The 27039-nt window shown below is 38.2% G+C and overlaps 1 protein-coding gene across 1 annotated transcript in view; it reads left to right on the plus strand.

Moving 5' to 3' along the window:
* Window positions 1–27039, plus strand: part of MDGA2 (MAM domain containing glycosylphosphatidylinositol anchor 2) — a 921279-nt gene that overhangs the window by 881175 nt on the left and 13065 nt on the right. Inside the window, exon 15 of the mRNA XM_068965010.1 lies at window positions 24691–24821. Coding sequence (XP_068821111.1) covers window positions 24691–24821 — 131 coding nt within the window. The remainder of the gene's footprint in view (window positions 1–24690; window positions 24822–27039) is intronic.

Raw genomic sequence — 27039 nt, forward strand, 5'->3', positions numbered from 1 at the left:
TTCTCGACTCAGGAATTGAACCCATGTGTAGTGAAGTCATATACTAATCTGGGAAGCTGGACATGTAGTCTGCCTGCTTCACCTGCAAGGAGACTGTTGGAATATCCTGGAAGGTTAGCTGTTTTGCAGTCAGGGAAAACTTACTACAGAGTTTGTACAGACAACAAGTATAGTGACATCTATGATTTGGGGAAATAAATCTCCTAAGCATAGGTAAAATTATTGAGAAACATAATACAGACTGGAAAAGCAATTAAAAAGCTATGAGAATAGTCATGGGTTCACTGCAGCCTAAACTATGAAAGAGAATAAATCCCAACACAATTGCCAGACCATATTATTTATTGTGAGATTAGTGTTTTATTACCAGTATAGGATTAGCTTAACTCTAATTCTTCTCTTTAATCAGCTATGATTTCACATACTCTATTTTGACTATATTTCATGGACTTTTTTTTCTTTCTTCCAGTATACCTTGAAACAGGCATATTTTAAAATGGTTTTCAAAAAATAATTTAAAGATGAATATTTTGAATTACTTTAATTGAGCAAGCTATGCATTTACCTTATTTGTGAAGCTGGCTTCCTTCGATTCCCTCTCAAATGTTTTGCATATTTATGCTGAGTTTCAAGATAATTTCAATATACTTTTAACTTCATCACTGTTATTCTTATGCACTTTATTGTCAATGAATGCCAACTTGTTCTGCTATTTTTGTTCTCATTATTTCAAAGAAAAGGCAGTTCTCCATTTTTTCCATGTTCTCAAAAATCTACAATTTTGATACCTGTGCCATTTCTCTGCTTCCTCAGAGGGCTAAAGTTTGCAGATATTAGGTATATCACTTGGGTCCCCTCTCAGCAGGAACAATCGAGCTGCTAAAATCTAGGCAAAAATATCTGTCGCAGACATTGACTACTCAATCAATGACAGTTAGGTGAGTTACCTCATTAGAAAGATATTGCCTGTATCTAAAACCTTCCCTCTTTGCAAATATTATTCTAAGATGTTCATTCATCTGTTAACTTGGGGTGGGGGGTGGGGCGTGGGCATTTATCATCACTGGTTTTACAAACTATAGTCTCAGTTTTATCCATTCTTTTGGAAAACAAGATTCACAATGATTTGTCCTGGATTTCTAATCACATACTTGCAATTATTACTTCTTAAGTAACCATGAGTAATCTTTGCTCTCTTGATTGGCACTAATGGACAATATATCGTTGAAAAGAGTCACAGTTTTTTAAAATAATACAAAAGTGGATGATCAGTTAGTTATTCGTTATTTATTAAAGTTTCCTCTTTGAAATAAAGTCAAATATGTTATATTGCTTATCTATTATTATTACTGCATGATAAGATTTGCCCATGTTTCGTGGCTTAAAACAACAAAGATTGATGATCTCACATTTTCTGTGGGTCAGGAGTATAGGTATGGCTTAGCTGAGTGCTTGTAGCTCTGGGTCTGTCATGAGGTTGCAGACAAGCAATCAGGTAAGACTGCAGCCTAAGTCAAAGACTTCACTTGAGGATGATACACTTCTAAGCTCACCTCTTAGGATTTTGGCAGGTCTCACTCCCTTACAGGTGTTAGACTAAGGATATTGATTTCTTGCTGTCTGCTGGCCAGAGTCCTTTCTCAGTTCTTCACCATATGGACATCTCTCAGACTGTCTCATGGCAGCAGACTTCCTCCAAAGCAAGTGATCCATGAGAGAGAGTAAATACACACCTAACATTTATTATAACCTAGTCGCTGGAGTGACATCCCATAGCTTCTGTCTTTTTCTATTTATTACAACTGAGTTGATCATCCCAATTCACATTCTGGGGAGGAAATGATACACGAGTGTTAATCCTAGGAGGTTGAAATCATTGGGTGGCATCTTAGAGATTGTCTGCCACACTTTTACAGTTTCTTGTTAAGTTTTCATCAAAACTGATTTGAGAAAAAAATTAATGAGAGCTATAATGTGTCACCTTTAAACTAACTGTTGATTCATAGGTACATGACACAATATCTGACTATTTGTAATAACATAAGATTATTTCAACAGTCCTAAACCACAAGTAAGCATTTTGATTCTTGATTAATCAGCTAAATTTCTAACTTTCTTGCAAAGAAATTGAACCTCATATGAGTTCACTGGATATGACAAAAACTCATTAAAAATCAGTAAAATATATACTTCATTTATTCCTAGAAATAAGAATGTGAAATATAAACATCAAACCATACCAGGAATGTAAATATAAAAATACAAAAGACAGTTACGAATATAGTCATTGAACTTGATAACAATGGTTCAATACAGTTGTGTCTCTAAAAAGCTACTTTCACTATGAAACAAATAGGAAGTAAGGAAAAGGAGTTCATTAATGAAATCTATTCTCATGAATCCTGAGAGGGAGGAAGAAGTGATACAGCAGAGTGAGATGGGATTGTACAAGGTGCAATTGTATGGGGTGGGATTGTGAATAAGAGGAAAAGAAGTTAATAGAAAAGGTAGGTTTAGAGATAATAAAGCAGCATGAAACAAGTTTCTTGAAGAGATGAGAATTTAAAAATCTAGTGGGGGATTAGCCTTGAAAAAGATACTCATGTCTCTTCCACTGAGTTGGGATGAAAACAATCAAAACTGCTTCTGATTCATTCTTTGTTGCAAAAACAGCAAATAGATGCAAAATTTGTCTTCCTAACAGTCTCTGTTTTCTGTTTAAAATAAATGCAAATGTTGCATTTTAACGAGTAAGCCATTTTTTAAAAGTGATAAATGAAAAGAAATACTGATCAGGGATATAGAGAGCTGGTGAGATTGGAGATGAAGAAGTCATTCTTCAGCCTTTTTAAATGTGTTTTAGTATAGAATGTTCAATTTGACTCTCCATCACTTCTTTTTGAAAATGCTTTATTTATTTACTTGGCTGCACTGGGTCTTAGTTGTGACACAGGAAACTTTGAACTTCATTTCTGCATGCAGGCTCTGAGCTGTGGCATGTGGGATCTAGTTCCCTGACCAAGGATCAAACCCCGGCCCCCTGCATTGGGAGCATATAGTCTCAGCCACTGGACCACCAGGGAAGTCCCTCTCCATTGCTTCTTGTGTATTGTACCGCATTAGTCTGCTAACTACTTTCCTTGCTGTCTCTTTAGCCTCAAGTTTCTGGGGGTAAAGATCATTCTCTAAAACTAATAACATAAAGACCTCAGGGATGCATGCTCCTCTGGCTTCTCCTTGGGGAGGCTCCCTCATTTATTCCAATTCTGCATGAATTTCTCCAAATTGATCTGTGTTGTATCTAGGGCTTCTTTATAGACTCTCTCCCGCTCTCTCTCTCTCTCTCTCTCTTTTTTTTTTTTAATCCTACTTGAAATGTATGCTTCGGGAGAGCAGAAACAATGTTTCTTCCCATCACGTGGTACTCTGCAAATGTAAATGTTTAAGTGACCTCTCCATCAATATTTATTAAGTAAATGAATGTTTTTTTAAAACATATGGTAGAAGTAGCACTTCTCTTTAATAACCTAGGTAATTCATATTCTTCCTTCAAAATCCAACTCAAGGACATCTGCTAAACTTCTTCCCCATCATCCCTGCTCATTCTGTTCTCATAACACTTGGTACACATCTTGGTACACATGTTTGGTACACATGTTTGTTGTTACCCTGACCCCTGATAGACCATAAGCTCCTCGAGAGAAATAAGCATGATTTATTCATATTTGATCTTCTGGAAAAAACAAATTGCTCAGTAGATTTTTGTAAATGATACAAACAGGTACTTTAACTTCTAACTTCTAGAAGAGTGACAAAATGAGGGTAATGAAAGTATGAGTTTAGGTTGAAAATGAAAAGTAGTTTCACCAAGACCTTATAGGATAGGTTGGAAAAAAAATAGGAGTTAATCATTGACAACTTGATTGTGAATTTAAGTTTTATGGCAGCTTCACCATAGACTAAAACAAAAGTGTCGCGTATTTCTTAACAGTTATTCGAAAGGAAACTTAACTGTATGAAAGTACTCAGTACTTGGTGAAAGGACTCAGTACCTATAAGCAATATAGATATTGCTACATGCATGTGTGCTAAGTCACTTAAGTCATGTCCGACTCTGTATGACTGTATGGACTGTAGCCTGCCAGACTCCTCTGTCCATGAGATTCTCCAGGCAGGAATATTGGAGCCATGCCTTCTTGCAGGGGATCTTCCCGACTGAGGGATCGAACTTGCCTTTCTTACTGTCTATTGCTTTGGCAGGTGGGTTCCTTCCCACTAGTGTCACCATGGAAGCCCAAATATTGCTATACTATATAGATATTGCTATACTCTTAGCAATATCTTCACTTAGAACTTTTAGAAAACCAAAAAAGATGTACAATAAAAATTGAATATAGTAATAGGGCATAATACATTAGATAATAAAATTTGAGTTTTCATCCTAAATATTGTGATACAGATATGTTGCATTATGAAGATCTAACAAAATGTAAAAATAAAATTTAATGAATCTGAAAAAAATTAATGAATCTGAAATTAAACTCTTGATAAGTTTCTCTTAATATGATATTCAGTTTATCCTTTAGCAAGAGCTGAATTAAAGCTTTCTCCATGCTGACATTCAAAGATTTTTAAATGGAGACTTAAATGTTTTTATACAAGATACAAAGAAAACAAAGGTGAAAATCTTTTGCATGATTTTAGGAGTCTGATTTGTATTCTTGTTTTAGGCAAAGATCATATTTCTTCTGTCAGTAATTTTAAATCGACATTTTTGCTTATATTTCAAATACATTCATCAAACTGAAAATCTGCCCACATAGTTTTTTATCCCCCCTTTGGGGTTAAACACCATGTGAGAGACAGTTTGAGCCTGGAAAAAAAAAATTAAGATGCTATTATTTTAGGGTCTTAATTACATTGACTATAGAAGTACTTCAGCAAAATAAATGTGTAATTTTGAGACACTTGCATTTGGACCACTTCTCAGAATTAAGGCCCTTGCAAAAGACAATTCTCAGGTAGCTGAGAGTCTAGATAAGGTTGTTTAATATTCTACACTTAAATACAAGAGAATAATTACCAACAGTGGGCTATTTGTTAATAATTGTTATTAAAGTACTCTTTCTGTTAAGAATTAGATAATGCTTTTAGTGAAGTCTTCTTTATAGTTAATACTGCTAATGCCAGTGTCATCAGTGAGGAAATAATGAGGTAGAAAGAAGACGTTAATTCCCTAAATTGCTTTGTTAAATTAAGCTGTACTTTTAAGGGGGTGGTGGATAGAATTTAACCCTGATTTATTACCACTTATAATCAAAATATTATTACAGAACCTTGTCACAGACTCTCCAATAAGACTATATGTAACATCTAGTACATTTACCTTTTAAGTCTCCAATTATGAACCACCAGTTACCCCTAAATATAGTTTCTTCCTAGTTAATTATTCATTGATGATGGTATTGCAGAGGAGGAAGAAATTTTCGTCTATCTTTCTGGGTTCTGACTGGTCTAAGAATTAAATTGACATGAGATAAATTAACAGGAGAAAAATCACACAAAGTTTTATAATCAATAGATTTGGTTGTCCTCTTTCTTATGTGGGCTTACCAGGTGTCTCTAGTGGTAAAAATACACCTGCCAATGCAGGAGATTTAAGAAGTGTGGGTTAATCCCTGGGTTAGGAAGATCCAGCCCCTGGAGGAGGAAATGGCAACACAATGCAGTATTCTTGCTTGGAGAATCCCATGCACAGAGGAGCCTGGGGGGCTCTGGTCCTTCAGGTCTCAAAGAGTCTTACACAACTGAAGCGACTTGGCATGCATGCAGGCATGCATATGTATGCCCAGGCTTACAGATGGAGATTTCCCTTATAAATGTACATGTTTCTTACCAAGCAGCAGCTCCTACTTGCTTTTCAGAGAATTTCCCATTTCTGCTGATTTTCAGAAAATAAGAGGCTTAAAACAATTAATATGCCAAGGAGACATGTTTTAGAGTGGCAAATTATGCTCCCCTACATTCTCTCAGGCAAGGTATAGTCAGTTCAGTCACTCAGTCATGTAGGACTCTTTGAGACCCCACAGAGTGCAACACACCAGGCTCCCTGTCCATCACCAATTTCCGGAGCCTACTCAAACGCATGTCCACTGCATCAGTGATGCCATCCAAGCATGTCATCCTCTGCCCTTCCCTTCACCTCCTGCCTTCAATCTTTCCCAGCAACAGGATCTTTTCCAATGATTTGGTTCCTTGAATCAATCGCCAAAGTATTGGAGTTTCAGCTTCAGCATCAGTCCTTCCAGTGAATATTCAGGACTGATTTTCTTTACGATTGACTGCTTGTATCTCCTTACAGTCCAAGGGACTCTCAAGAATCTTGACCAAACCACAATTCAACAGCAGCAGTTCATCGGTGCTCAGCTTTCTTTATAGTCCGACTCTCACAGCCATACATGACTACTGGAAAAACCATAGCTTTGACTAGATGGACCTTGGTGGGCAAAGTAATGTCTCTGCTTTTCAATACACTGTCTAGTTTGGTCATAGCTTTTCTTCCAAGGAGCAAGCGTCTTTTAATGTCATGGCTGCAGTCACCATCAGCAGTGATTTTGGAGCCCCCAAAATAGAGTCTCAGTGTTTCCATTGTTTTCCCATCTATCTGCCATGAAATGATGGAACCAGATGCCACGATCTTAGTTTTTGGAATGATAAGTTTTAAGTCAAATTTATCACTCTCCTCTTTCACTTTCATCAAGAGGCTCTTTAGTTTTTCTTCACTCTCTGCCACAAAGGTGGTGTCATCTCCGATTCTCAGGTTACTGATATTTCTCCTGGAAGTCTTGATTCCAGCTTTTGCTTTATCCAGCCCGGCATTTTGCATGATGTATTCTGCATATAAGTTAAATAAGCAGGGTGACAATATACAGCCTTGACGTACTCCTTTCCCAATTTGGAACCAGTCTGTTGTTCCATGTCTAGTTCTAACTTTTGCTTCTTGACCTGCATACAGATTTCTCAGGAGGCAGATCAGGTGGCCTGATATTCTCATCTCTTTAAGAATTTTCCACAGTTTCTTGTGATCCATGCAGTCAAAGGCTTTGGCATAGTCAATAAACCAGAAATAGATGTTTTTCTGGAACTCTCTTGCTTTTTCTATGATCCAGCAAATGTTGCAATTTTAATTCTGGTTCCTCTGCCTTTTTCAAATCCAGCTTGAACATCTGGAAGTTCACAGTTCACATACTGTTGAAGCCTGGCTTGGAGAATTTTGAGCATTACTTTACTAGCATGTGAGATGAGTGCAATTGTGCGGTAGTTTGAGCATTCTTTGGCATTGCCTTTCTTTGGGATTGGAATGAAAACTAACCTTTTCCAGTCCTGTGGCCACTGCTGAGTTTTCCAGATTTGCTGGCATATTGCATATAACACTTTCACAGCATCATCTTTTAGGATTTGAAATAGCTCCACTGGAATTCTATCACCTCCACTAGTTTTGTTTGCAGTGATACTTCCTAAGGCCCACTTGACTTCACATTCCAGGATGTCTGGCTCTAAGTGAGTGATCACACCATCGTGATTATCTGGGTTGTGAAGATCTTTTTTGTACAGTTCTTCTGTGTGTTCTTGTCACCTCTTCTTAATATCTTCTGCTTCTGTTAGGTCCATACCATTTCTGTCCTTTGCTGAGCACATCTTTGCATGAAATATTCCATTGGTATCTCTAATTTTCTTGAAGAGATCTCTAGTCTTTCCCATTCTATTATTTTCCTTTATTTCTTTGCATTGATCACTGAGGAAGGCTTTCTTATCTCTCCTTGTTATTCTTTGCGACTCTGCATTCATATGCTTATATCTTTCCTTTTCTCCTTTGCCTTTAACTTCTCTTCTTGTCTCAGCTATTTGTAAGGCCTAGTCAGACAACCATTTTGCCTTTTTGCATTTCTTTTTCTTGGGGATGTTTAAGGTATTGTAGAAGGATGTTTAAACAAAATTAACAATGTGACTGAGAAAATCTGGTGTTTCAAATATACATCTCATTTTCAGTATAATTAATAAAGTATTATTTCATCAATTGAATTAATGGTAAGCAAATAAGTTGAAAGCTTTTGTTTCTCATCCAGTATACTTTTTGAAACTAATTTAACTGAAAATATAAATTTATTGTAATGAATATTTGTATCCTTAGTAACACTGAAAGCTCAGCTTCTCTGTACACTGATGCTTAATGAATCTTAGAGACAAGAGTTTTGGGTGAAGTAGAAAATGATAAGGCTTCCCTGGTACCTCAGATGGCAAAAAAAAAAAAATCCCTGCAATTGAGGAGATTGAGGAGCTTCCTGTGTGGGGAAAATCCCCTAGAAAAGGAAATAGCAACCCACTCCAGTATTCTTGCCTGGAGAATTCCATGGACAGAGGAGTCTAGTGGGTTACAGTCCATGGAGTCACAAAGATTTGGATAGGACTAAGCTCCAGTACTCTTGCCTGGAAAATCCCATGGATGGAGGAGCCTGGTGGGCTGCAGTCCATGGGGTCACTAAGAATTGGACACGACTCAGCAACTTTACTTTCACTTTTCACTTTCATGCATTGGAGAAGGAAATGGCAACCAACTCCAGTGTTGTTGCCTGGAGAATCCCAGGGATGGGGGAGCCTGGTGGACTGCCGTCTATGGGGTTGCACAGAGTCGGACATGACTGAAGCGACTTAGCAGCAAGCAACTAAACATTTATTTATAAAATGATAGCTTTATTACTTTGCCAGGCAAAGGGAGCCACAGTAAGCTAATGCCCTCAAAACTATATGTCCCAACTTGGGGAAGATATTGAGAAGTTTTATAGTAATTATTCAAAGAAGCCATAATCATGATTTTTGATGGCCTCTACCTGCAGCAGCTCAAAGTGGGGATTCAGTTCTCCAGCCACTTGCTACAGTGAAAGCACTGAATCCTAGCCACCAGACCAGTGGTCAGTAACAAGACCCTGACCCTTGGCTTTGCAGAAAAGAATTCCCACAAAGACAGAAAGTAGTGAAGCAAGTATTTATTAGGAGGAAAAGAATACTGTACGTGTGTGGATAGACACACAGGCAGACTTAGAGAATCCCTGAGTCCCACCTTTATGGTGGTTTGAATTCTTTTATTGTATATCACTTTCTTTTTTTTTATTTTTTTAGCCAGTATTTTTGATTTGCCTGCTTCAGAGTCCATATTTGGTGTATCTCCGGATCCACCCATGTGTGTACTCGGATCTTTTAGCCAAGATGGATCCTACTGAAGAGGCCTATGGGTAGCCTGGCATCAGTAGTAGCATCTTTTCCCTTTTGACCTCCAAGGGGTCTTTCTGTGCTTCTGTATTTAGGGAAGTCTCCTGATTTCTAGAATGACAAATATGTGGTCTGAGAAGGACCTAGCCTCCTCTCTTATTTTTACTGAGTTCTTGTCTTGGAGTTTTGGTTCACAACTTGTAGATAGGGGAAATAGGTATAGGAAAGCTCGCTTCCCAGGTGACTCATAAAGAATCTGCCTGCTGATGCAAGAGACACAGATTTGATCTCTGGATCAAGAAGATCCCTTGGAGAAGGAAATGGCAACACACTCCAGTATTCTTGCCTGAAGAATCCCATGGACAGATGAGCCTGGTGGGCTACAGGCCATGGGGCTCACAAAGACTCAGACAAGATTTAGGGATTGAACAACAACAAAACAACAAAACCTGGGACTGTCATCTGGAGAGGGCTGCACTCTGTTGCCATATGCTTGTAGAACCTTCTGAATCAGGCCTTGGTTTATAACATATTTAAGATGAGCCGGGGTTTCTGGGTCAGCATGTCCAGAGTAAGGAATGGTCTTCCATTCCTTATATCATTTCACAATGACTCAATTTAGTGGATGTTTTAGGAGCTGCCCTGACCTTTAAGAGGGCTATTGGCAGCAGGCAATAGCATGACTGATATTTCCAGACAGAGTTTGCCCAAGGTTTTCTTTAGAGTATGATTAGTCTGTTCATCTTTTCTTGAGGACTGAGGTCTCTAGGACAAATGGAGGTGGTAAATTTAATTCCTAAAGCCTGCTAAAGCTGTTGTGTGACCTTTGCTACAAACGAAGGTCCATTGTCACTCTGAAGGTGGCAGAGCAACTGAAATCTACTTGAGTTGTCTTCTCTGTTCTAGTAGGGAAGGCCTCTATTCATCTAGTAAAAATGTCTTTAAAGACTAGTAAGTATGTGAAGCCCTGAAAGGAGGGCATCTGAGTGGAATCTATTTGCCAATTCTCTCCTGGGTAAGTCCCTTATCATGGTTAACAAGAGGAGGAGGCTTAACATTGCCTCCTGGATTATGGGTGATGCATAGGGCACAGACTTAAGTGACTCTTTTAATTGTCTCTAGGAACTCTTTCCCTGTGAAAAGTAGGAAAACAATCATAAACATTGCATCTCTCCCCAGATGGAGAGAATTCTATAGCCCTTTAACAATTTTCCACTGGTCAGAGACTTATGAGCAATTTCTGATCTATGTGCCACCAGCCATCCATTCCCTCAGTCCCTCTCTATCTGTTTCCCAGTTCTCTTTGGAAGTCAAGTACCCGAGTATAATGTTAGAAGGGGTAAGAGATGGGGCTAGAACCGTTTTGGCTGTGGGCATCAGGGCTGCTTCCTTTGCTTCCCCATCTGCCCTGTGGTTTCCTTGGGAACTTTGAGAATTTCCCCTTTGGTGGCTGTGGCAGTGAATGACTACTATCTATTTCAGTTTGGGGATTCTTTCTGTGAGATGTAAGATCTCAGTCTCATATTTTATAAGGATGTTTCTTGCATTTAGAAGTCCTCTCTCTTTCCAGAGAGCTATGTGGGTACATAAAACAAGGAAGGCATATTTTGAGTCTGTGTATGTATCCTTCCCCTAGGATTAAGACTTGGGTTAGATCTATCAGTTAAGCCTTTGGGCCAAGGTGATTGGTGGCAAAGGTTTTGCTTCTGTGACACGATGAGTGCTCACGATAGCATACCCTGCCCTCCTGACCCCATCTCTAACAAAACTGCTGCCGTCAGTGAACTGTTGGTTTTCTACGACCTGGACTGTTAGGTCAGACCTATAGGCATAGACCTGGTCAAGGGTTTTGAGGCAAGAATATGTTAGCTCTGAGCTTTTGGCAGGCAGTAAGGTAACTGGGTTAAGAGTGTGGCAAATTTTGAGGGTTAGCTCCGGGAAGTCAAGGAGCAAAGCCTGGTACTTGATAAGGTGGCCTCCAGCTAGCCCATGGTAGCCTTTTGTCACTAAGACCCCTTGCACTTGATGAGGGGTCTAGACTTTCAGCAGCTGTTCAAAGGTAAGCTTATTCGCTTCTTCCACCAAGAGATATGTGGCAACTACCACCTGGAAGCAGGCAGGCCAACCTAGGGTCAGGGAGTCTATCTAGTTGCTTGGAAAATTATCCTATAGGCTGAGGTGCTTCCCCTAGCTTCTGTATAAGGACCCCCAAAACTGTCCTTTGCTTTTCAGTGACATACAAGGTGAATGCCTTTCTCAAATTGGGAAGACCCAAAACAGGGACTCTGTTGAGAGCTTGCTTGAAATCGTTAAAAGCCTGTTCCTATTCCCTGTTTCAAAGTAACATTTCTGTATCTGGGCCTTTAGTGGCTTCATACAGGAGCTTAGCCATTAGCCCAAATCCTGGAATCCAAATTCTATAAAATCCTGCCATGCTCCAAAAGGTACAGAGATGTTTCTTTGTCTTTGGAGCAGCTTAGGCCTAATATAGCTTATTTTCTCTTTGGAGATAACTGTCTATTATGGGGTTTAAAATATACCCCAGATATTTAACTTGTTGCTTTGAGATGTGTGCCTCTTTCTGAGAGACTCTGTAACCCTGGGCCCTAAGGAAATCATGGCCTTCGATGGTATTTTGATTTTAGGACCCCATGGAGAGACTAGATATTAATATGTCTTCTGTGTACTGTAGAAGAGCACCTCTTTTTAGGTTTATTTCCCTTAGTTCCTTTCCTAGGGCTTGAGTGAACAGGTGTGTGCTGTCCCCAACTCCCTGAGGCAATACTGTCCAGGTGTATTGTTGCATTTGGCCTGAGTCGGTATTAGTCCACTTGAGGACAAATGGTGTTGTGGTGAGGAATGAACTGGGATACAAAAGGAGGCATACTTGAGATCAAGTACAGTAAACGGTTTAACATTCTCAGGGATTTGGGCTAACACGCCATAAGGATTGTCCACAAGGGAATGTATAGGGACTACTGTGTTGTTTACTGCTCTGAGGTCTTCTACCATTCTATAGACCCCATTTGGCTCAACAACTGGAATAGGAGCATTGTATGGAGACTGGCAGGGTACCAAGAGGCCTTCAGAATTTACCTACCAAGTGTTGTAAACCCTTTTTCGTTTTTGACTTTTTAGGATATTGTCTCTTATTAAGATAGGCGGTTTCTGCATGTATGCTCAGTTCCTGTCGTGGCTGACTCTGCAACCCCCTGGACTGTAGCCTACCAGGCTCCTCTGTCCGTGAGATTTTCCAGGCAAGGTTACTAGAGTGGGTTGTCATTGCCTTCTCCAGGAGATCTTCCCTACCCAGGGATTGAACCCAGGTCTCCTGCAGCTCCTGCTTTGGCAGGAGGCTTCTTTACCACTTAGCCACCTGGGAAGCCCTGGTCTGGCTCAGTCAGAGTCAAAATAAGGGGCTGCTTGGGGCCTCCTAACCTGAGTATGGCCCCGAGGGTACTCAGAAGGTCCCTCCCGAGGAAAGGGGTAGGACACTGAGGCACAACTGGAAAGGCGTTGAAATCAACTGCTGCTAAAATTGGCAAGTGAGAGGTCCAGTGAAATAATGAGTGCAAGATTTTCCATTGATACCAATCACAGTGCAGCTTTTAGAGGAGAGAGACCTAGTGTGAACAATTAACACAAAGTAGCTCCTGTATCAATTAAGAAATTGATTTTCTTAGCTGCCATGTCAAGGACTCCCCGGGGCTCTTCCATCAAAATAGGCAGCTGGTTGGGAGGAGCCACCAGAATCCCTGGGCCACCTCAGTCATTCAGCATGGCCATCTCCAGAGTGGGCACCCCACTTCTCCTTCCAGACTGAGGACAGTCCCTCTTCCAATGATCTGTTTGTTTTGCAGGCTGGGCTTGGCCCAGGGGACTTTTTCTGGCACTCTCAGGCCCTGGGGCTGGTTGACATGCATTGTAGTAACAGCATTCCCCCTTGTTGGTCTTACCTTCAGATGGATAGATGGACTTTATCGGCCCCATTGGGTTGTCCTGAGGTTGCAAGGCATGGCTGACAGCAACAGTTATCAGTTGTACATGAACGCTGTCCTGTCTTTTCTCTTGTTGGTTTCTCTCTTTCTCCTGATCTTGGTCTCCATTATTAAATACCCTAAAGGCCACATCTAAAAGCTGGGGCATGGGTGTTTGTGGGCCATATTGTAACTTTGGGAGTTTCCACCCAATATGAGTGGCAAACTGGCTAATAAAATGCTCTCCCAGCAGAGAATGACCTTTGGAAATGGGGGACCTGAATGCAATATATTGGCATATTATCTAAATGCCTCCACAAGCCACCCATTAAAGATGGCTGGATTTTTTTCCCCCTTGGGTCACTCCTTTAACCTTTTCGTAGTTAACTCATTTTTCGACACACTTTCTCATGCCTTCTAATATACACTGGATCATGTGCTTCTTGACTTCTGTTCCCTCCCAAGAATTATGATTCCAAAAGTGTTCCTGACTCAGGACTACATCTCCACTCATAACATAATGTTCAGATTGGACTCTGGCAAGCTGATCAGCATGCCCCTAGGTGCTGTCCTGATTCTCTGTTTTCCTCAGGGGTGTAGCAGGTAGACAGAGCTACTTGAACATCTTCCAAGTTAAATCATAGACCAGGGTGAGGGCATGAAACCCTTCAGTAAACTTACTAGGGTCTTCAAAAATTGACCCGGTTTCTGTCTGTATTGAGCTAAGTCAGTTAAAGTGAAGGTCATGTGTACTCTAATTGTCTCTTTGCCATTTGTCACTTCCTTAAGAGGGCATAATTTCCCTGATCCTGGGTGATAGGAAGCCCCACTGTAACTTACCCCAGCAGGACTAACTTCTGTTTCTTGGGTTAACAGATGGTATGGAAGGACATAGGGAGGTTGAGTTTGGGATCGGTTGGAGGGACTGGGAGAAGTAGACAGCTCCAGAGATGTAGGGATATTGTCAGGAACAGAAAGAGCTAGGTTTCCTCCCTGGAGAGATGGAAGAGCTTAGAAAGAGATCATCTAAAATGTCAGGAGAGATTTCTGGTTTGCCAGGTTTTAAATTATAAGAGCTGTGTAGGGCAGTATATTGGTAAAGGACCATGAAGGCCTGAAAGTAGGGAATCTCACTCCGCTTTACCATCCTGCAGCAATAAAGATCCAATTACAGAATGGTTTTATAATTTAGAGACTCATTTTCAGGCCATTTTCTCCATTCCTCAACTCATACAAAGGCCAGGCACTGCTACAGTACAATTTAAGTTCCTCCTTTTTTAACTCTTTGATTTAAGAATTTCCAGTTCTTAAGGAAACACTCCAGAGATGTTTCTTCTGGCTTGGAGAGGGATCCTCCCATGTTGAATAACTTGCAACCAAGAACAAGAGTGCTCCTAGAATGAAATACAGTGTCCTGGAAACATTTACCAAGAGGTTTTAACCTGAATGGGTTCAGAGCATCCCCTAAATTCCCTTTGATCCCTATGAGGTTTCAAGCATCCTCTCCTCTCTCATCGATTTCTGACAATATATCTGGCTCCCATGATACCCTGTGCAGGGCACCCAACCCAGAATGGCCAGAGAAGGGCTTTTGAATGAGAGAAGACCAGTTGCCAGGACTTGGAGTGATCCTTTGTCTATAGAGTTTATGTCCTATGGTAATTCTCCTTATTTTGGAGTTTATTCCTTGTGCCTGAGCAACTACAAAGTTTATAATTTGGGCTTCTGGGTAGTGGCCAGCCTGATAGGCTGTCACACATATGTGGTCAGGGAGGTCTCCTGACTTTGAAAACGAGAAATGTGTGGTCTGGGCAGGACTCAGCCTCCTCCCTTAACTGTCCTGCTAGTCTCATCTTGGAGTTTCAATCAATAGGAAATGAATCTCCTATCACTTTACCCTGGTGGGAATCATCTACCTCCTACCTCAGTTTGAATTCCTTCTATGGGGCATTTTTTATGGTTTTGATTTACCTGAACCATGTTTGGTTATATCTCAGGATCTTCACATGTGTGCACTTGAATCTCTTAACCAAGATGGATTCTACTGAAGAGACCTATGGGTAGACTAACATCAGTTAGCATTTCTCCCCTTTTGACCTCCAAGGAGACTTTCTGTTTATGTGTAATTGAGGAGGTCTCCTGACTTTGAAAATGAGAAATATGTGGTTGGGAAGGGCCCAGTCTCCTTTCTTAGTTTCGCTGCTATTCTCATCTTTGATTTTGGGTCTACAGGGTATAGATTTCCTATCACCTTACCCTGGGGGTGGAGAGCATCTACCTCCTGCCTCAGTTAGTCCATGGGCATTCTTCTGATGCTGAGAAAGATTGAAGGCAAAAAGAGGAGGGGGCAGCAGAGGATGAGATGTTTAGATAGCATCACCGACTCAATGAACATGAGTTTGAGCAAACTCCAGGAGATAGTGAAGAACAGAGGAGTCTGGCATGCTGCAGTCCATAGTGTTGCAGAGTCAGACATAGCTTAGTGGCTGAACAACAGTAACGTTCTTCTGATGGGTTTGTGGTGGTGTGTAAGTAGGAATCAGTATCATCAACCTTCCGGTCTAACTGGTCTGGGGTCTACATGCTTGTAATTATTCATTTCTCTTCCCTGGAAGGGTTTCAATATCTGGAAATAGCTCAAAGATATCTTTGTGTGTATCCCTTAATGGGGAATCAGGACCTTACCTCAAGGCTGCTCTTCACTGCTTATTTCTCCTTGGTCTCACATCCCCTCCCTCCCTGATTAACAACAGCTTGAATCTGCCCACTGGAATTCAGGGAAGGACATGGAGGCTGAATGAAGGCTGTTTTCTATAATCAAAGAAATGGGGGGACACAGAAATACTTTGTGCCCAGGAGCCCTACAGGGCCCTTTGTGGTCTCATTAGGTCTTAGATTCACTCATTTCTAGTCAGTAGGGTGAGTTCAACATGCTTTGTGCCTAGTTTAGAGAAATTTAAATTAAAATTTGTTATTTGGGATAACACATTGCTGAATAAAATGAAAGTCAAGATGTAATATACATGTACACCTGTGGCGGATTCGTGTCAATGTATGGCAAAACCAATACAGTATTGTAAAGTAAAAAAATAAAATAAAATAAAATAAAAAATAAAAGGATATAATATACAGCAAAAATACATGACAAGCCCATGCCATGGGTGAACAAGGGAGAGAACATCTAGAATAGCAAAGTTAAGGTAAAGTTTCTAAGGAAGAAAGGAAATGTAAGCCATCCTCTAAGAGGTAAGTGTTGCTGAATACAAGCAAGTTCATGCGCCCTACAGAGAAGGAGGCCAAACAAATCCAAATATCAGTTTGTAGCATAGAAAAGTTTATTGCAGAACAGACAAGGAGAATGCACAGCTCAAGCTAAAAAGCCCAAACTCTCTGAAGGTATTCAAGGAAGTGTTTTATAGGCAAAATTTGGGGTGAGGACTGCAGGGTGTGAGACTTTCTTTTGATTAGTTGGTGGTGAGGTAATGAGGCGGTGCTCCAAGAATCTTGTGCTCAGCCTGGTGTTAGCATTCTCCACTTGGGTGGTGGCCTTTGTTCCTGCAGAAGAATTCAAAGATATTGTTATGTATATTTCTTCAGGAGGACCCAGGACCCTGCCCCATCATTGCACTACTGTTTCTTGACTGTTCCTCCATTGCTTCTGCCTTTCTTCACTTTTCAGATTAGCAACTGTTTGAATCTGCCCTTTGGTAGACCCAGAAGGTCTAGGACACTGAAGCCTTGTTCCTATAAATAAAAAATGGTGGACTTGAAAAGGATTTGTACCTGGGAGGACCCCATAGGGTCCTGTTCTTTTTTAGAAGCAAATAGTGACAAAATCTATAATGGTCTCTGACATACATTGCAGAAATAGAAAGTCTTATGAAAGCTATGTTTTAGTAAAATTTTGGATACTGCTATAGAGGTTCAACTGGATACAAGAAGGCATGGTAATGACTGGCAAAAGTAAACTGACTTAAAATTTAAGATATCATTTCAATTATATATTTTAAAAAATAATAATGAATGCATGCAGCTGTTTCTATTCAGGCAGAAAATAATGATTTTATAATTTCCCATTTTGTCTGTGTGTATAATACAAATGAGGTTACCAATTACCTATCAATAGACATAGCTCTTGCCTGGAGCTAGATGATTTTAGCACATCTTGAAGCTCAAATTAATGAGTCTGTATTACTGATTAGAATGAAAACATAATTTATATGCAAGTGATTCCCTAGGCTTTGCAGTAAAGCAAGCTAGAGATTATATGAATTTGGTAAATTCAAATATCTATCTTAAAAAAGTATGCCCATTATAGGATATATATTTAAATTACTTATCTAAAATGTATAAAAAATACTTATAGTAAAATAATTAGAAGCAAGTTATGTTTAGGACTTAATGAAGGAAGAGAACTTGGTAATAGTAATTATAAATAATATTTAAGCAAATTATATTTTATACTGCAGTTTCTATGAAACAGTACTAAAATAAGGATTGTGTTGTTGAATAGCATCAGGAAGAACTCCAAAACTCAGGTCACAGCTTATGAGATATTACAGCATTTAGGTCGTTTAGTCTTTCTGACTGTAATCCCTAAGCATGAGATAAACAAATGTGTCCTAACTCTGGCCTCTGACTCTTAAAGACTGGTGACCAAAAGATAAGAAATAGGAAGCTCAGAAGAAAAATACAGTTAAGTTGTGATTCAGTTCAGTTCAGTTCAGTTCAGTTGCTCAGTTGTGTCTGACTCTTTGCGACCCCATGAATCACAGGGCGCCAGGCCTCCCTGTCCATCACCAACTCCCAGAGTTCACTCAGATTCATGTCCATTGAGTCAGTGATGCCATCCAGCCATCCAATCCTCTGCCGTCCCCTTCTCCTCCTGCCCCCAATCCCTCCCAGCATCAAAGTCTTTTCCAATGAGTCAGCTCTTTGCATGAGGTGGCCAAAGTCCTGGAGTTTCAACTTTAGCATCATTCCTTCCAAAGAAATCCCAGGGCTGATCTCCTTCAGAATGGACTGGTTGGATCTCCTTGCAGTCCTAGGGACTCTCAAGAGTCTTCTCCAAAACCACAGTTCAAAAGCATCAATTCTTCAGCGCTCAGCTTTCTTCACAGTCCAACTTTCACATCCATACATGACCACTGGAAAAACCATAGCCTTGACTAGATGGACCTTTGTTGGCAAAGTAATGTCTCTGCTTTTGAATATGCTATCTAGGTTGGTCATAACATTTCTTCCAAGGAGTAAGTGTATTTTAATTTCATGGCTGCAGTCACCATCTGCAGTGATTTTGAAACCCCAAAATATAAAGTCTGACACTGTTTCCACTGTTTTCCCATCTATTTCCCATGAAGTGATGGGACCGGATGCCATGATCTTCATTTTCTGAATGTTGAGCTTTAAGCCAACTTTTTCACTCTCCTCTTTCACTTTCATCAAGAGGCTTTCTAGTTCCTCTTCACTTTCTGCCCTAAGGGTGGAGTCATCTGCATATATGAGGTTATTGATATTTCTCCCAGCAATCTTGACTCCAGCTTGTGCTTCTTCCAGCCCAGCATTTCTCATGATGTACTCTGCATAGAAGTTAAATAAATAGAATGACAATATACAGCCTTGATGTACTCCTTTTCCTATTTGGAACCAGTCTGTTGTTCCATGTCCAGTTCTAACTGTTGCTTCCTGACCTGCATACAGATTTCTCAAGAGGCAGGTCAAGTGGTCTGGTATTCCCGTCTCTTTCAGAATTTTCCACAGCTTATTGTGATCCACACAGTCAAAGGCTTTGGCATAGTCAATAAAGCAGAAATAGATGTTTTTCTGGAACTCTCTTTGCTTTTTCCGTGATCCAGTGGATGTTGGCAATTTGATCTCTGGTTCCTCTGCCTTTTCTAAAACCAGCTTGAACATCAGGGAGTTCACAGTTCACATATTGCTGAAGCCTGCCTTGGAGAATTTTGAGTGGTCTGGTGGATTCCCCTACTTTCTTCAATTTAAGTCTGAATTTGGCAATAAGGAGTTCATGATCTGAGCCACAGTCAGTTTTGCTTACTAACTTCAAACTTCAGACTTGTTTCATGCATTACATAATGTATGAAAATCCTTGGGGATGATTAAATTCACACCTATTGATATCTGGTGCTTACCAAAGCATAAACACACTGCCTCTGAAGATTTAAAGTTACTTTTTAAGGGTATTAACACAATCCATTATATTAACTTTGGAATTTTCTTTCTATAATACTATAATAATGGGCTGAATCAGCTTTGCTGAATCAAATTTCTCTTGAATAGCTTTATTCTGTTTCTCAAGCCCTCACTTTGTTGACCAAGATGATCTGGACATAAATTTAAGTAACTTCTGGTACTGAATTCACATTTATCATCTGTCTATGAATAGTATTTTTTGTCATCAGCTCTAAAATAGACTAGTGAATCAATAATTTGTCTTTATTGATTTGGATAATGGAATAGAAATTTACATTATATTTGTAAGAACTTATTTAAATCAATTATATTTCTAGTGTCTTTTTGTTATAACAAAAGTAATACTTGCTTTTAAATAAAATCAAGCCATAAAATCTATTCAAAAATTAATTCAAAATCTAGGATAATTCAGACCTGGCCTGTTTAGACCTCAGAAAAGTCTTTTCACATAGTACATATTTAATAAATATAAATAGAAATAATCCAAGTTTAAGTTTTTATATTACATAGGTAAAAATAAAATGTTAATAAAAAAGTAAACATGATCATAGGCAAAACATATACTCTGAGATAAAGTACATTAAATATTGATATAATAATTATTATTATTGATATAGTAGTGGTAAGTCATATCTATTAATATGTATAGTATTTCAAAAGTATGTATTTATGTAAGTAAATTATAAAAGACATAGAGTAAACAGTGCTTGGTTAGTCTAATTAAAATGAATAGATCTAAAAAGGATATCATCATTTTATTAACATTTAAGAGATATTTCTGTGTATTGATTTGGTGATGGGATTGATTCCTTCACTGTAATCAAAATAGCAGGCCATGCTACCAAAAGAAATAAGACTTTGTATAAAATGCTATTTCACTCACTGCCATCTATTTACATTAGTACTTCATTTACTAAAATATCCAGTGGTAATTTTTTAATGTATGGAACAACTTGAACTGAATTGGTAGCTTAGGGGGAGCATCTTTCATTTTTTTACATGCAAGCTATTGAAAGACCTCTACTGGGTAAAAAAGCTAAAGTGATACATTTAAGAAATACAAAAAAAAAAAAATTAACGTAAAATGACTGATACTTTCCTTTCTGGAAAAGCAATGCAGTGTAAGTAGAAATCAGTAGAAATGATCTTAGTTCAGCACAGTTATCATTGTTATAGCTAGAGGCAGGCCATGGAATTGACAAGCAGTCCTTTCCTATTTAATCCACACAGACTATTTCACTATGTAATTTTCAAAAGGTATTTGCTACATAACACTTTGTTCATCCAATGACAACAGGTTCAAAAAATTATCACTTTAATGTTTAACACAGTTTATTTTTATATGGGCATGATTTCCTTGGGAGCACTTCCCATTGTGGATTTATGTTTAAAAATAGAATGCAATTACACCACACAGAAATATGTGCTGTGGTGACTTTTCCTTTTGGTATACGATTGCGTATCTGATGCACAAGGGACCACCACCAGCCAGCAAGAAAAACTGAGCCTCACTGGGTGTCTAGCGAAGATGAATTTAGAAAGCTACTCCCTGTTATAATAGCTCACTGAGTATAGGGGAAAAACCCCAGAAAGTTCAACTCTTAAAAGGCTCAAAAGTATAAATGCTTTTCCATTTATTCTCGATTGTTGAATCATTATATAGTAGTGAAACCTCACATGCACCTGGCCTATAGCTTTAAATTTTAGAGGAGGAGCTAACAATCCACACCCATGCTGTGCATATAAAAGAAGCCCCATTAGTGGTTTTAGGGAAAATGCCACAGGATTACTTAGAACTATTTAAGAAGAATAAAGAGGAAGAAGATAAAAAAGAGAGAAAGAGAGAGAAAATCAGGCTTGATCCCACAATATAAAAAGAGGCTAACATGTACACAGTAAAATAAGCACATATTGTCAAAGAAGAATTACTGACAATTTATATTTTCAAGAAAGTGTAAAATGAACTGTATGAAACAAAAAACGATAGAATGATACAACAGTCGGACAAGAAAAGAAGGAATTAGATAAAGGACCAAAATAAAGGGGAATTTGATAAGATCAGAAAAGAATGTAACATCAGAAATAATACAGCTGGATCAAGATGATATTAGGAGCAGAAGGATAGAATCCACATTGTGAAAAATGAATCAGTACTGTACTATGAAGGACAAGCCTGAGATTATTTCTTACACTGATGGAAAAAGATAGAAGATGATAGATTCTGAAGCAAAAAGTGAACATGCAACATGGAAAGATAAAACAAGAAAGAAAAGTGGATGATATTATATATAAATATAGATGCATTACTTCTAAAGGCAATACTAGCAAATTGAATGAAACCTAATAAGAAAATAGTAGTCTATTACAAAGTTATTCCTGTAGTATGCTCATAGTTCAACATTAAGAAATGTATAGTGATGTAATCTATTGCATTGAGAAAGAAATAGAGAGGTACTATTTGATATCTTGATAGATAAAATATACTGAAGATAATGTTTGAGACAATTTATGGTTTATATACTATAACTAATTTCAATTTCCACAAAAAACTTATGCTAGTTATGCTCATCATCATTTACCAGATGAGGAAATTAAGGCAGAGAGTTTAAGAGACCACGTCAAGTTCATCCAATTAGAAAGTGAAAGTTATGATGTAAAGAATGCAATTTTTTTATTGTTTAAAAATTAGGTGTTTGTATTTATTCATTTGTGTATAATATGAATACAGGTGGTCTTATGAATAATAATTAGGCAAAATTGCTCTAAAAATCTGAAGGATAAATTACTTTATAACATATAATTTTACATAAGCTGTGCTCATCTCACACACTAGCAAGGTGGTGCTCAAAATCCTTCAAGGAAGCCTTCAACAGTATGTGAACTGAGAACTTCCAGATATATAAGCTAGATTTAGAAAAGGCAGAGGAACCAGAGATCTAATTGCCAACATCCATTGGATCACTGAAAAAGCAAGGGAATTCTAAAAAAAACATCTACTTCTGCTTCACTGAACTATGTTAAAGCCTTTGACTGTGTGGATCACAAAAAACTGGAAAATTCTTAGAGATGGGAATACCAGACCACCTGACCTGCCTCCTCAGAAACCTGTATGCAGGCCAAGAAGCAACTGTTAGAACTGGACAAAGAACAACAGACTGGTTCCAAATTGGAAAAGGAGTACTTCAAGGCTGTATATGTCACCCTGCTTATTTAACTTCTGTGCAGAGGATATCATGAAAAAAATCCAGGCTGTTTTGAAGTGCAATCTGGAATCAAGATTGCCAAGAGAAATATCAGTCACCTCAGATATGCAGATGACATCACCCTAATGGCAGAAAGTGAAGAGGAACTAAAGAGCCTCTTGATGAAGGTAAAAGAAGAGAGTGAAAAGCTGACTTAAAACTCAGCATTCAAAAAATAAGATCATGGCATCGGGTTCCATCACTTCATGGTAAATAGATGGAAGAAATATGGAAACAGTGACAGACTCTATTTTCTTAGGCTTCAGAATCACTACAGATGGTGACTACAGCCATGAAAGTAAAAGACACTTTCTTCTTGGAAGAAAAGCTATGACAAACCTAGACAGTGTATTAAAAAGTAGGGACATCACTTTGCCAGCAATGGTCCATATAGTCAAAGCCATGGTTTTTCCAGTAGTCATGTATGGATGTGGTAATTGGACCATAAAGAAGGCTGAGCAACGAAGAATTGATGCTTTCAATTCTTTCAATGAGAAGACTCTTGAGATTCCCTTGGACTGCAAGAGATCAAACCAGTCAATCCGAAAGGAAATCAACTCTGAATATTCATTAGAAGGACTGATGCTGAAGCTTAAGCTCCAATACTTCGGCCATCTGATGTGAAGAGCCGACTCATTGGAAAAGGCCTTGATGCTGGGAAAGATTGAAGGCAGGAGAAGAAGGGGATAACAGAAAATGAGATGTCTGGATAGCACCACCGACTCAATGGACATGAACTTGGGAAATCTCCAGGAGATAGTGAGGGATGCTGAGGCCTGCCATGTTTTGTATCTTGACTGAATTGATGCTTACACTGTAATATATATTGATTAAATATTATTGACTTGTGCATTTAAAATGAATTTTATTGCATGTAAATTATACCTCAATAAAGCTGACTTTTTAAATTGCATCTGTTAAAATACTGATTGCCTAGCATTAAGATATCAGATTTTAAAACTCAATGGGTTCAAATTCTGCCTCCGCTATTTTCTTACTGTATGATATAAGGCAAATTACTGAATCACTCTAAGTTTTCTTATCTATAACATGAGGATAACAATATTAAGTACTTCACAGAATTACTGAGAGGATTCATTTCTTACCTGAAGTGTTCAACATATCATATTATTATTATCATCATTACTGTTAGTAATATGTGCAGGAGATGAGACTGTTGAGATACAACAAATCATGAGACAAAACCTGTTTTCATTTTCTCTTGAGACAATTCTTTTAGGGAAAAAGAGATGTGGATGAAAAGTAAATTGAAAATGAACTAAGACTGATGTTAACTGATGATAAAAAAATTTGATAAACTTTGACCATTATAGACAGTACATGATTATATGCTGTATTAGTTTTCTGTTGACACTGTACAGAAATTACCACATACTTCATGACTTAAAACAACCACATGTGTTATCTTAAAGTTCTAGAGAACAGAAATTTAAAATGAGTACAATGGAGCTAAAATCAAGATGTCGGCAGGGTTGCTGTCTTCTGAAGGCTCTAGGGGAGAATCTGTCTCTTTGTCATCTTTAGCTTCCAAAGGGTGCTTGCATTCAGCTTGTGGCTCCTTCATTCATTTTTAAAACCAGCAGTGTTGCATCTTCTCTTTCACATGACCTTCTCTCCTGTATCAAGTCTCCATCTTAGAAAAACAGATATATGTGATTAAACATAGGGCCCACTGAGATTATTTGAAATAATCTTCTTAATAAAATTCTTAATTTAATCATATCTGCAAAGTCTCTTTGCCATATAAGGTAACATTCAGAGGTTCTATAGATTAGCATGTGATCACCTCTGGAGACCTGCCATGTATGCCAAGTGTCCTAAGAGCAAGATTGGAAATGAGAGAGGAAGAGAAGAGGAGACACTGGAGTATTCCATGAAATTTCATTTTTTAAAGTTTACAAGGGCTCAGTTAAGGAGAAACAAGTATGAAGCCAAAATAAATACACAGAATAAAATTATATTGTTATTTTTAGGTGTTTTAAATGTCTATCTACGTTTGAAAGGACAGACAACAATAGAGAATCCACTGTGGTCTTCAAGTGGGAACAAAGGACAACGATGGAATGAGGCACATGTTAATATATATCCAATTACTTCATTTCAGGTAAGAAAAGAACAGTCATGTCTGTGGATAGATTGTTGCACCTGAGCATAATGTTAAAGGCAGAACTTGAGCAAAATTAGAAAAATAGTATGTAAAAATTCTGATATAAGCATCATAAAAATTACATGATTGTTTCCCTTTAGTTCTAAAAGCAATGTTATAAAGAGAAAATGCCCTTTTCTTTTATTAAGTAACATCTCTCAAGTAATATGTTTGAATAATGGTCTATCTGAATTCAAATGATTTGCCTGGAGACAGTGTTATCCATTTCTATAAAATCATATGTGTATATTTTGTTACTTGAAGACAAACAACATAGATTCTTATATAACAGAAGCTGGATAATCAGTTCTCAATCTGAATTTTACTTGATGGAATTTTGTATGCTTTAACAAAATGTGTCTCTTTATCATTTTAGTAATTTATTACTTTGATTTTCAATGTCAGAGAACTTTAAACAAATTGCTTTTATTTGTTTTTATGTAGAAAAGAAAGGCTTAGATAGGATTAAGAGCGTTTATACTAGTAGTCATCATGGCTAGAAACAATTTATCATGAAACTGTTTTAATGAAGAAAATAATGTAGTTTACTGATTTTAATAACTTTACATAATATATGTGTTTCATATACTCAGGTTGAGGTTTTTTTTTTTTTTCATACTGGAGAGTTCTTATTGCATTTTATGGCATTTGGTAAGGGTATGGAAATTCAGACAGTATCAATTATGCTAATTTTTAATTGGTGGAATACTCTTTTTTGGTAACCTAATCTATAAAGTTGTAATGATTTTGATTTAGAGACTGCATTACTAAAACTCACCAAGATGATAAAAATGCATTCAGTTGTTCACTCTGGTAAAGAATAATGGAGTAAGTCTAGTTGATTATCTAAAAACACATAAAAGCAACTCAAATCATAGATCCTAATAATTTTTTTCAATGAAAAAAAATAAAATAGTAAAAATGGAATATATGGCAGCATATTATTAAACCAAATTAAACTTGGGAAGATGGAACTTCAAAGCATTACTGATAGAAGTAACCTTAATATTAAAATGTGCATACCTCTATAGGCATCAAAAAAATCTTTCTAAAAAGACATATTTTTCTTTCTATATCACTGACTTAATTAACACAAAATTATTAAATCAAATATATATACTTTAAGCATTTAAGGGAATAGTTAATGTTTCCTTCAGAGTAATTCCTTGTTGCTATAGACATTGATTTAGTCAATATTTATTGAGTACCTCCAAGATAGCTTTCCCTGGTGGCTCAGCAGTAAATAATCTGCCAACAATGCAGGAGACTTGGGTTCGACCCCTGGGTTGGAAAGATCCCATGAAAAAAGAAATGGCAACCCACTCCAATATTCTTGCCTAGGAAATCCGAGGGACAGAGGAACCTGGCAGGCATAGTCCATGGGGCTGCAAGGTCAGAGATGACTAGCAACTAAACCAACACCACCACACTTTCAGGACAGTCATTTATTGTCACAGACAACAACTCAATCCTTATTGAGCTAGTACCGTATATCAGGCACATTGCTAGGCATAAAGATTTAATAATGATTGTTTACTTCAGATTGGTGGGAATACATATCTAAACACATGCATTATATAATGTAATAATGTCAGTAGTAAAATATGCAGAAGTTTCTATGGGCACACATAATGAACAAGAAGAGTATGGAGGAGAAGCAGGAGGAGCCTGTAGCATGGGGTGAAAGCTGAACTGAAGAGAGGGATTGCAGCTCAGAAAAGGGGCTAATATCAATATCGATGCAGAGTTGAGAGTAAACAAAACATGCAGGTCATATATCACAGGATTTGTCAGAGAAACATGGAGATGCTTACCTGGAATTTGGAATACAAAAATGAAGACTGATGTGAGATGACATTAAGGAACCTCAAGAGCACAGGCACTGGGGAGTCATGGAAAATTTTACTCAGGGGATGGGATGGTGCATCACTTAGGTGGTTGTATGGAAGGTGAGTCAAGGAGGTAAAGTCGGGCCAGCAAACCAGTTAGGACACTTGTAAAATTCACATAAGGGATGTTGAAGGGACAAACCAGGGAAGTGGTACAAAGAAAAGAGGATAATTTCAAGATATATTTGGGTATAAAAACTAGCAGAACATTTTTATGTTGGGTATTTGGGAAGTAGCCATGAATGACCAAGAAGTTTCTAACTAGAGAATCTTGAGTAATGCCTGTT

Source organism: Capricornis sumatraensis, chromosome 2, assembly GCF_032405125.1.
Source record: "Capricornis sumatraensis isolate serow.1 chromosome 2, serow.2, whole genome shotgun sequence".
NCBI lineage: Eukaryota > Metazoa > Chordata > Mammalia > Artiodactyla > Bovidae > Capricornis > Capricornis sumatraensis.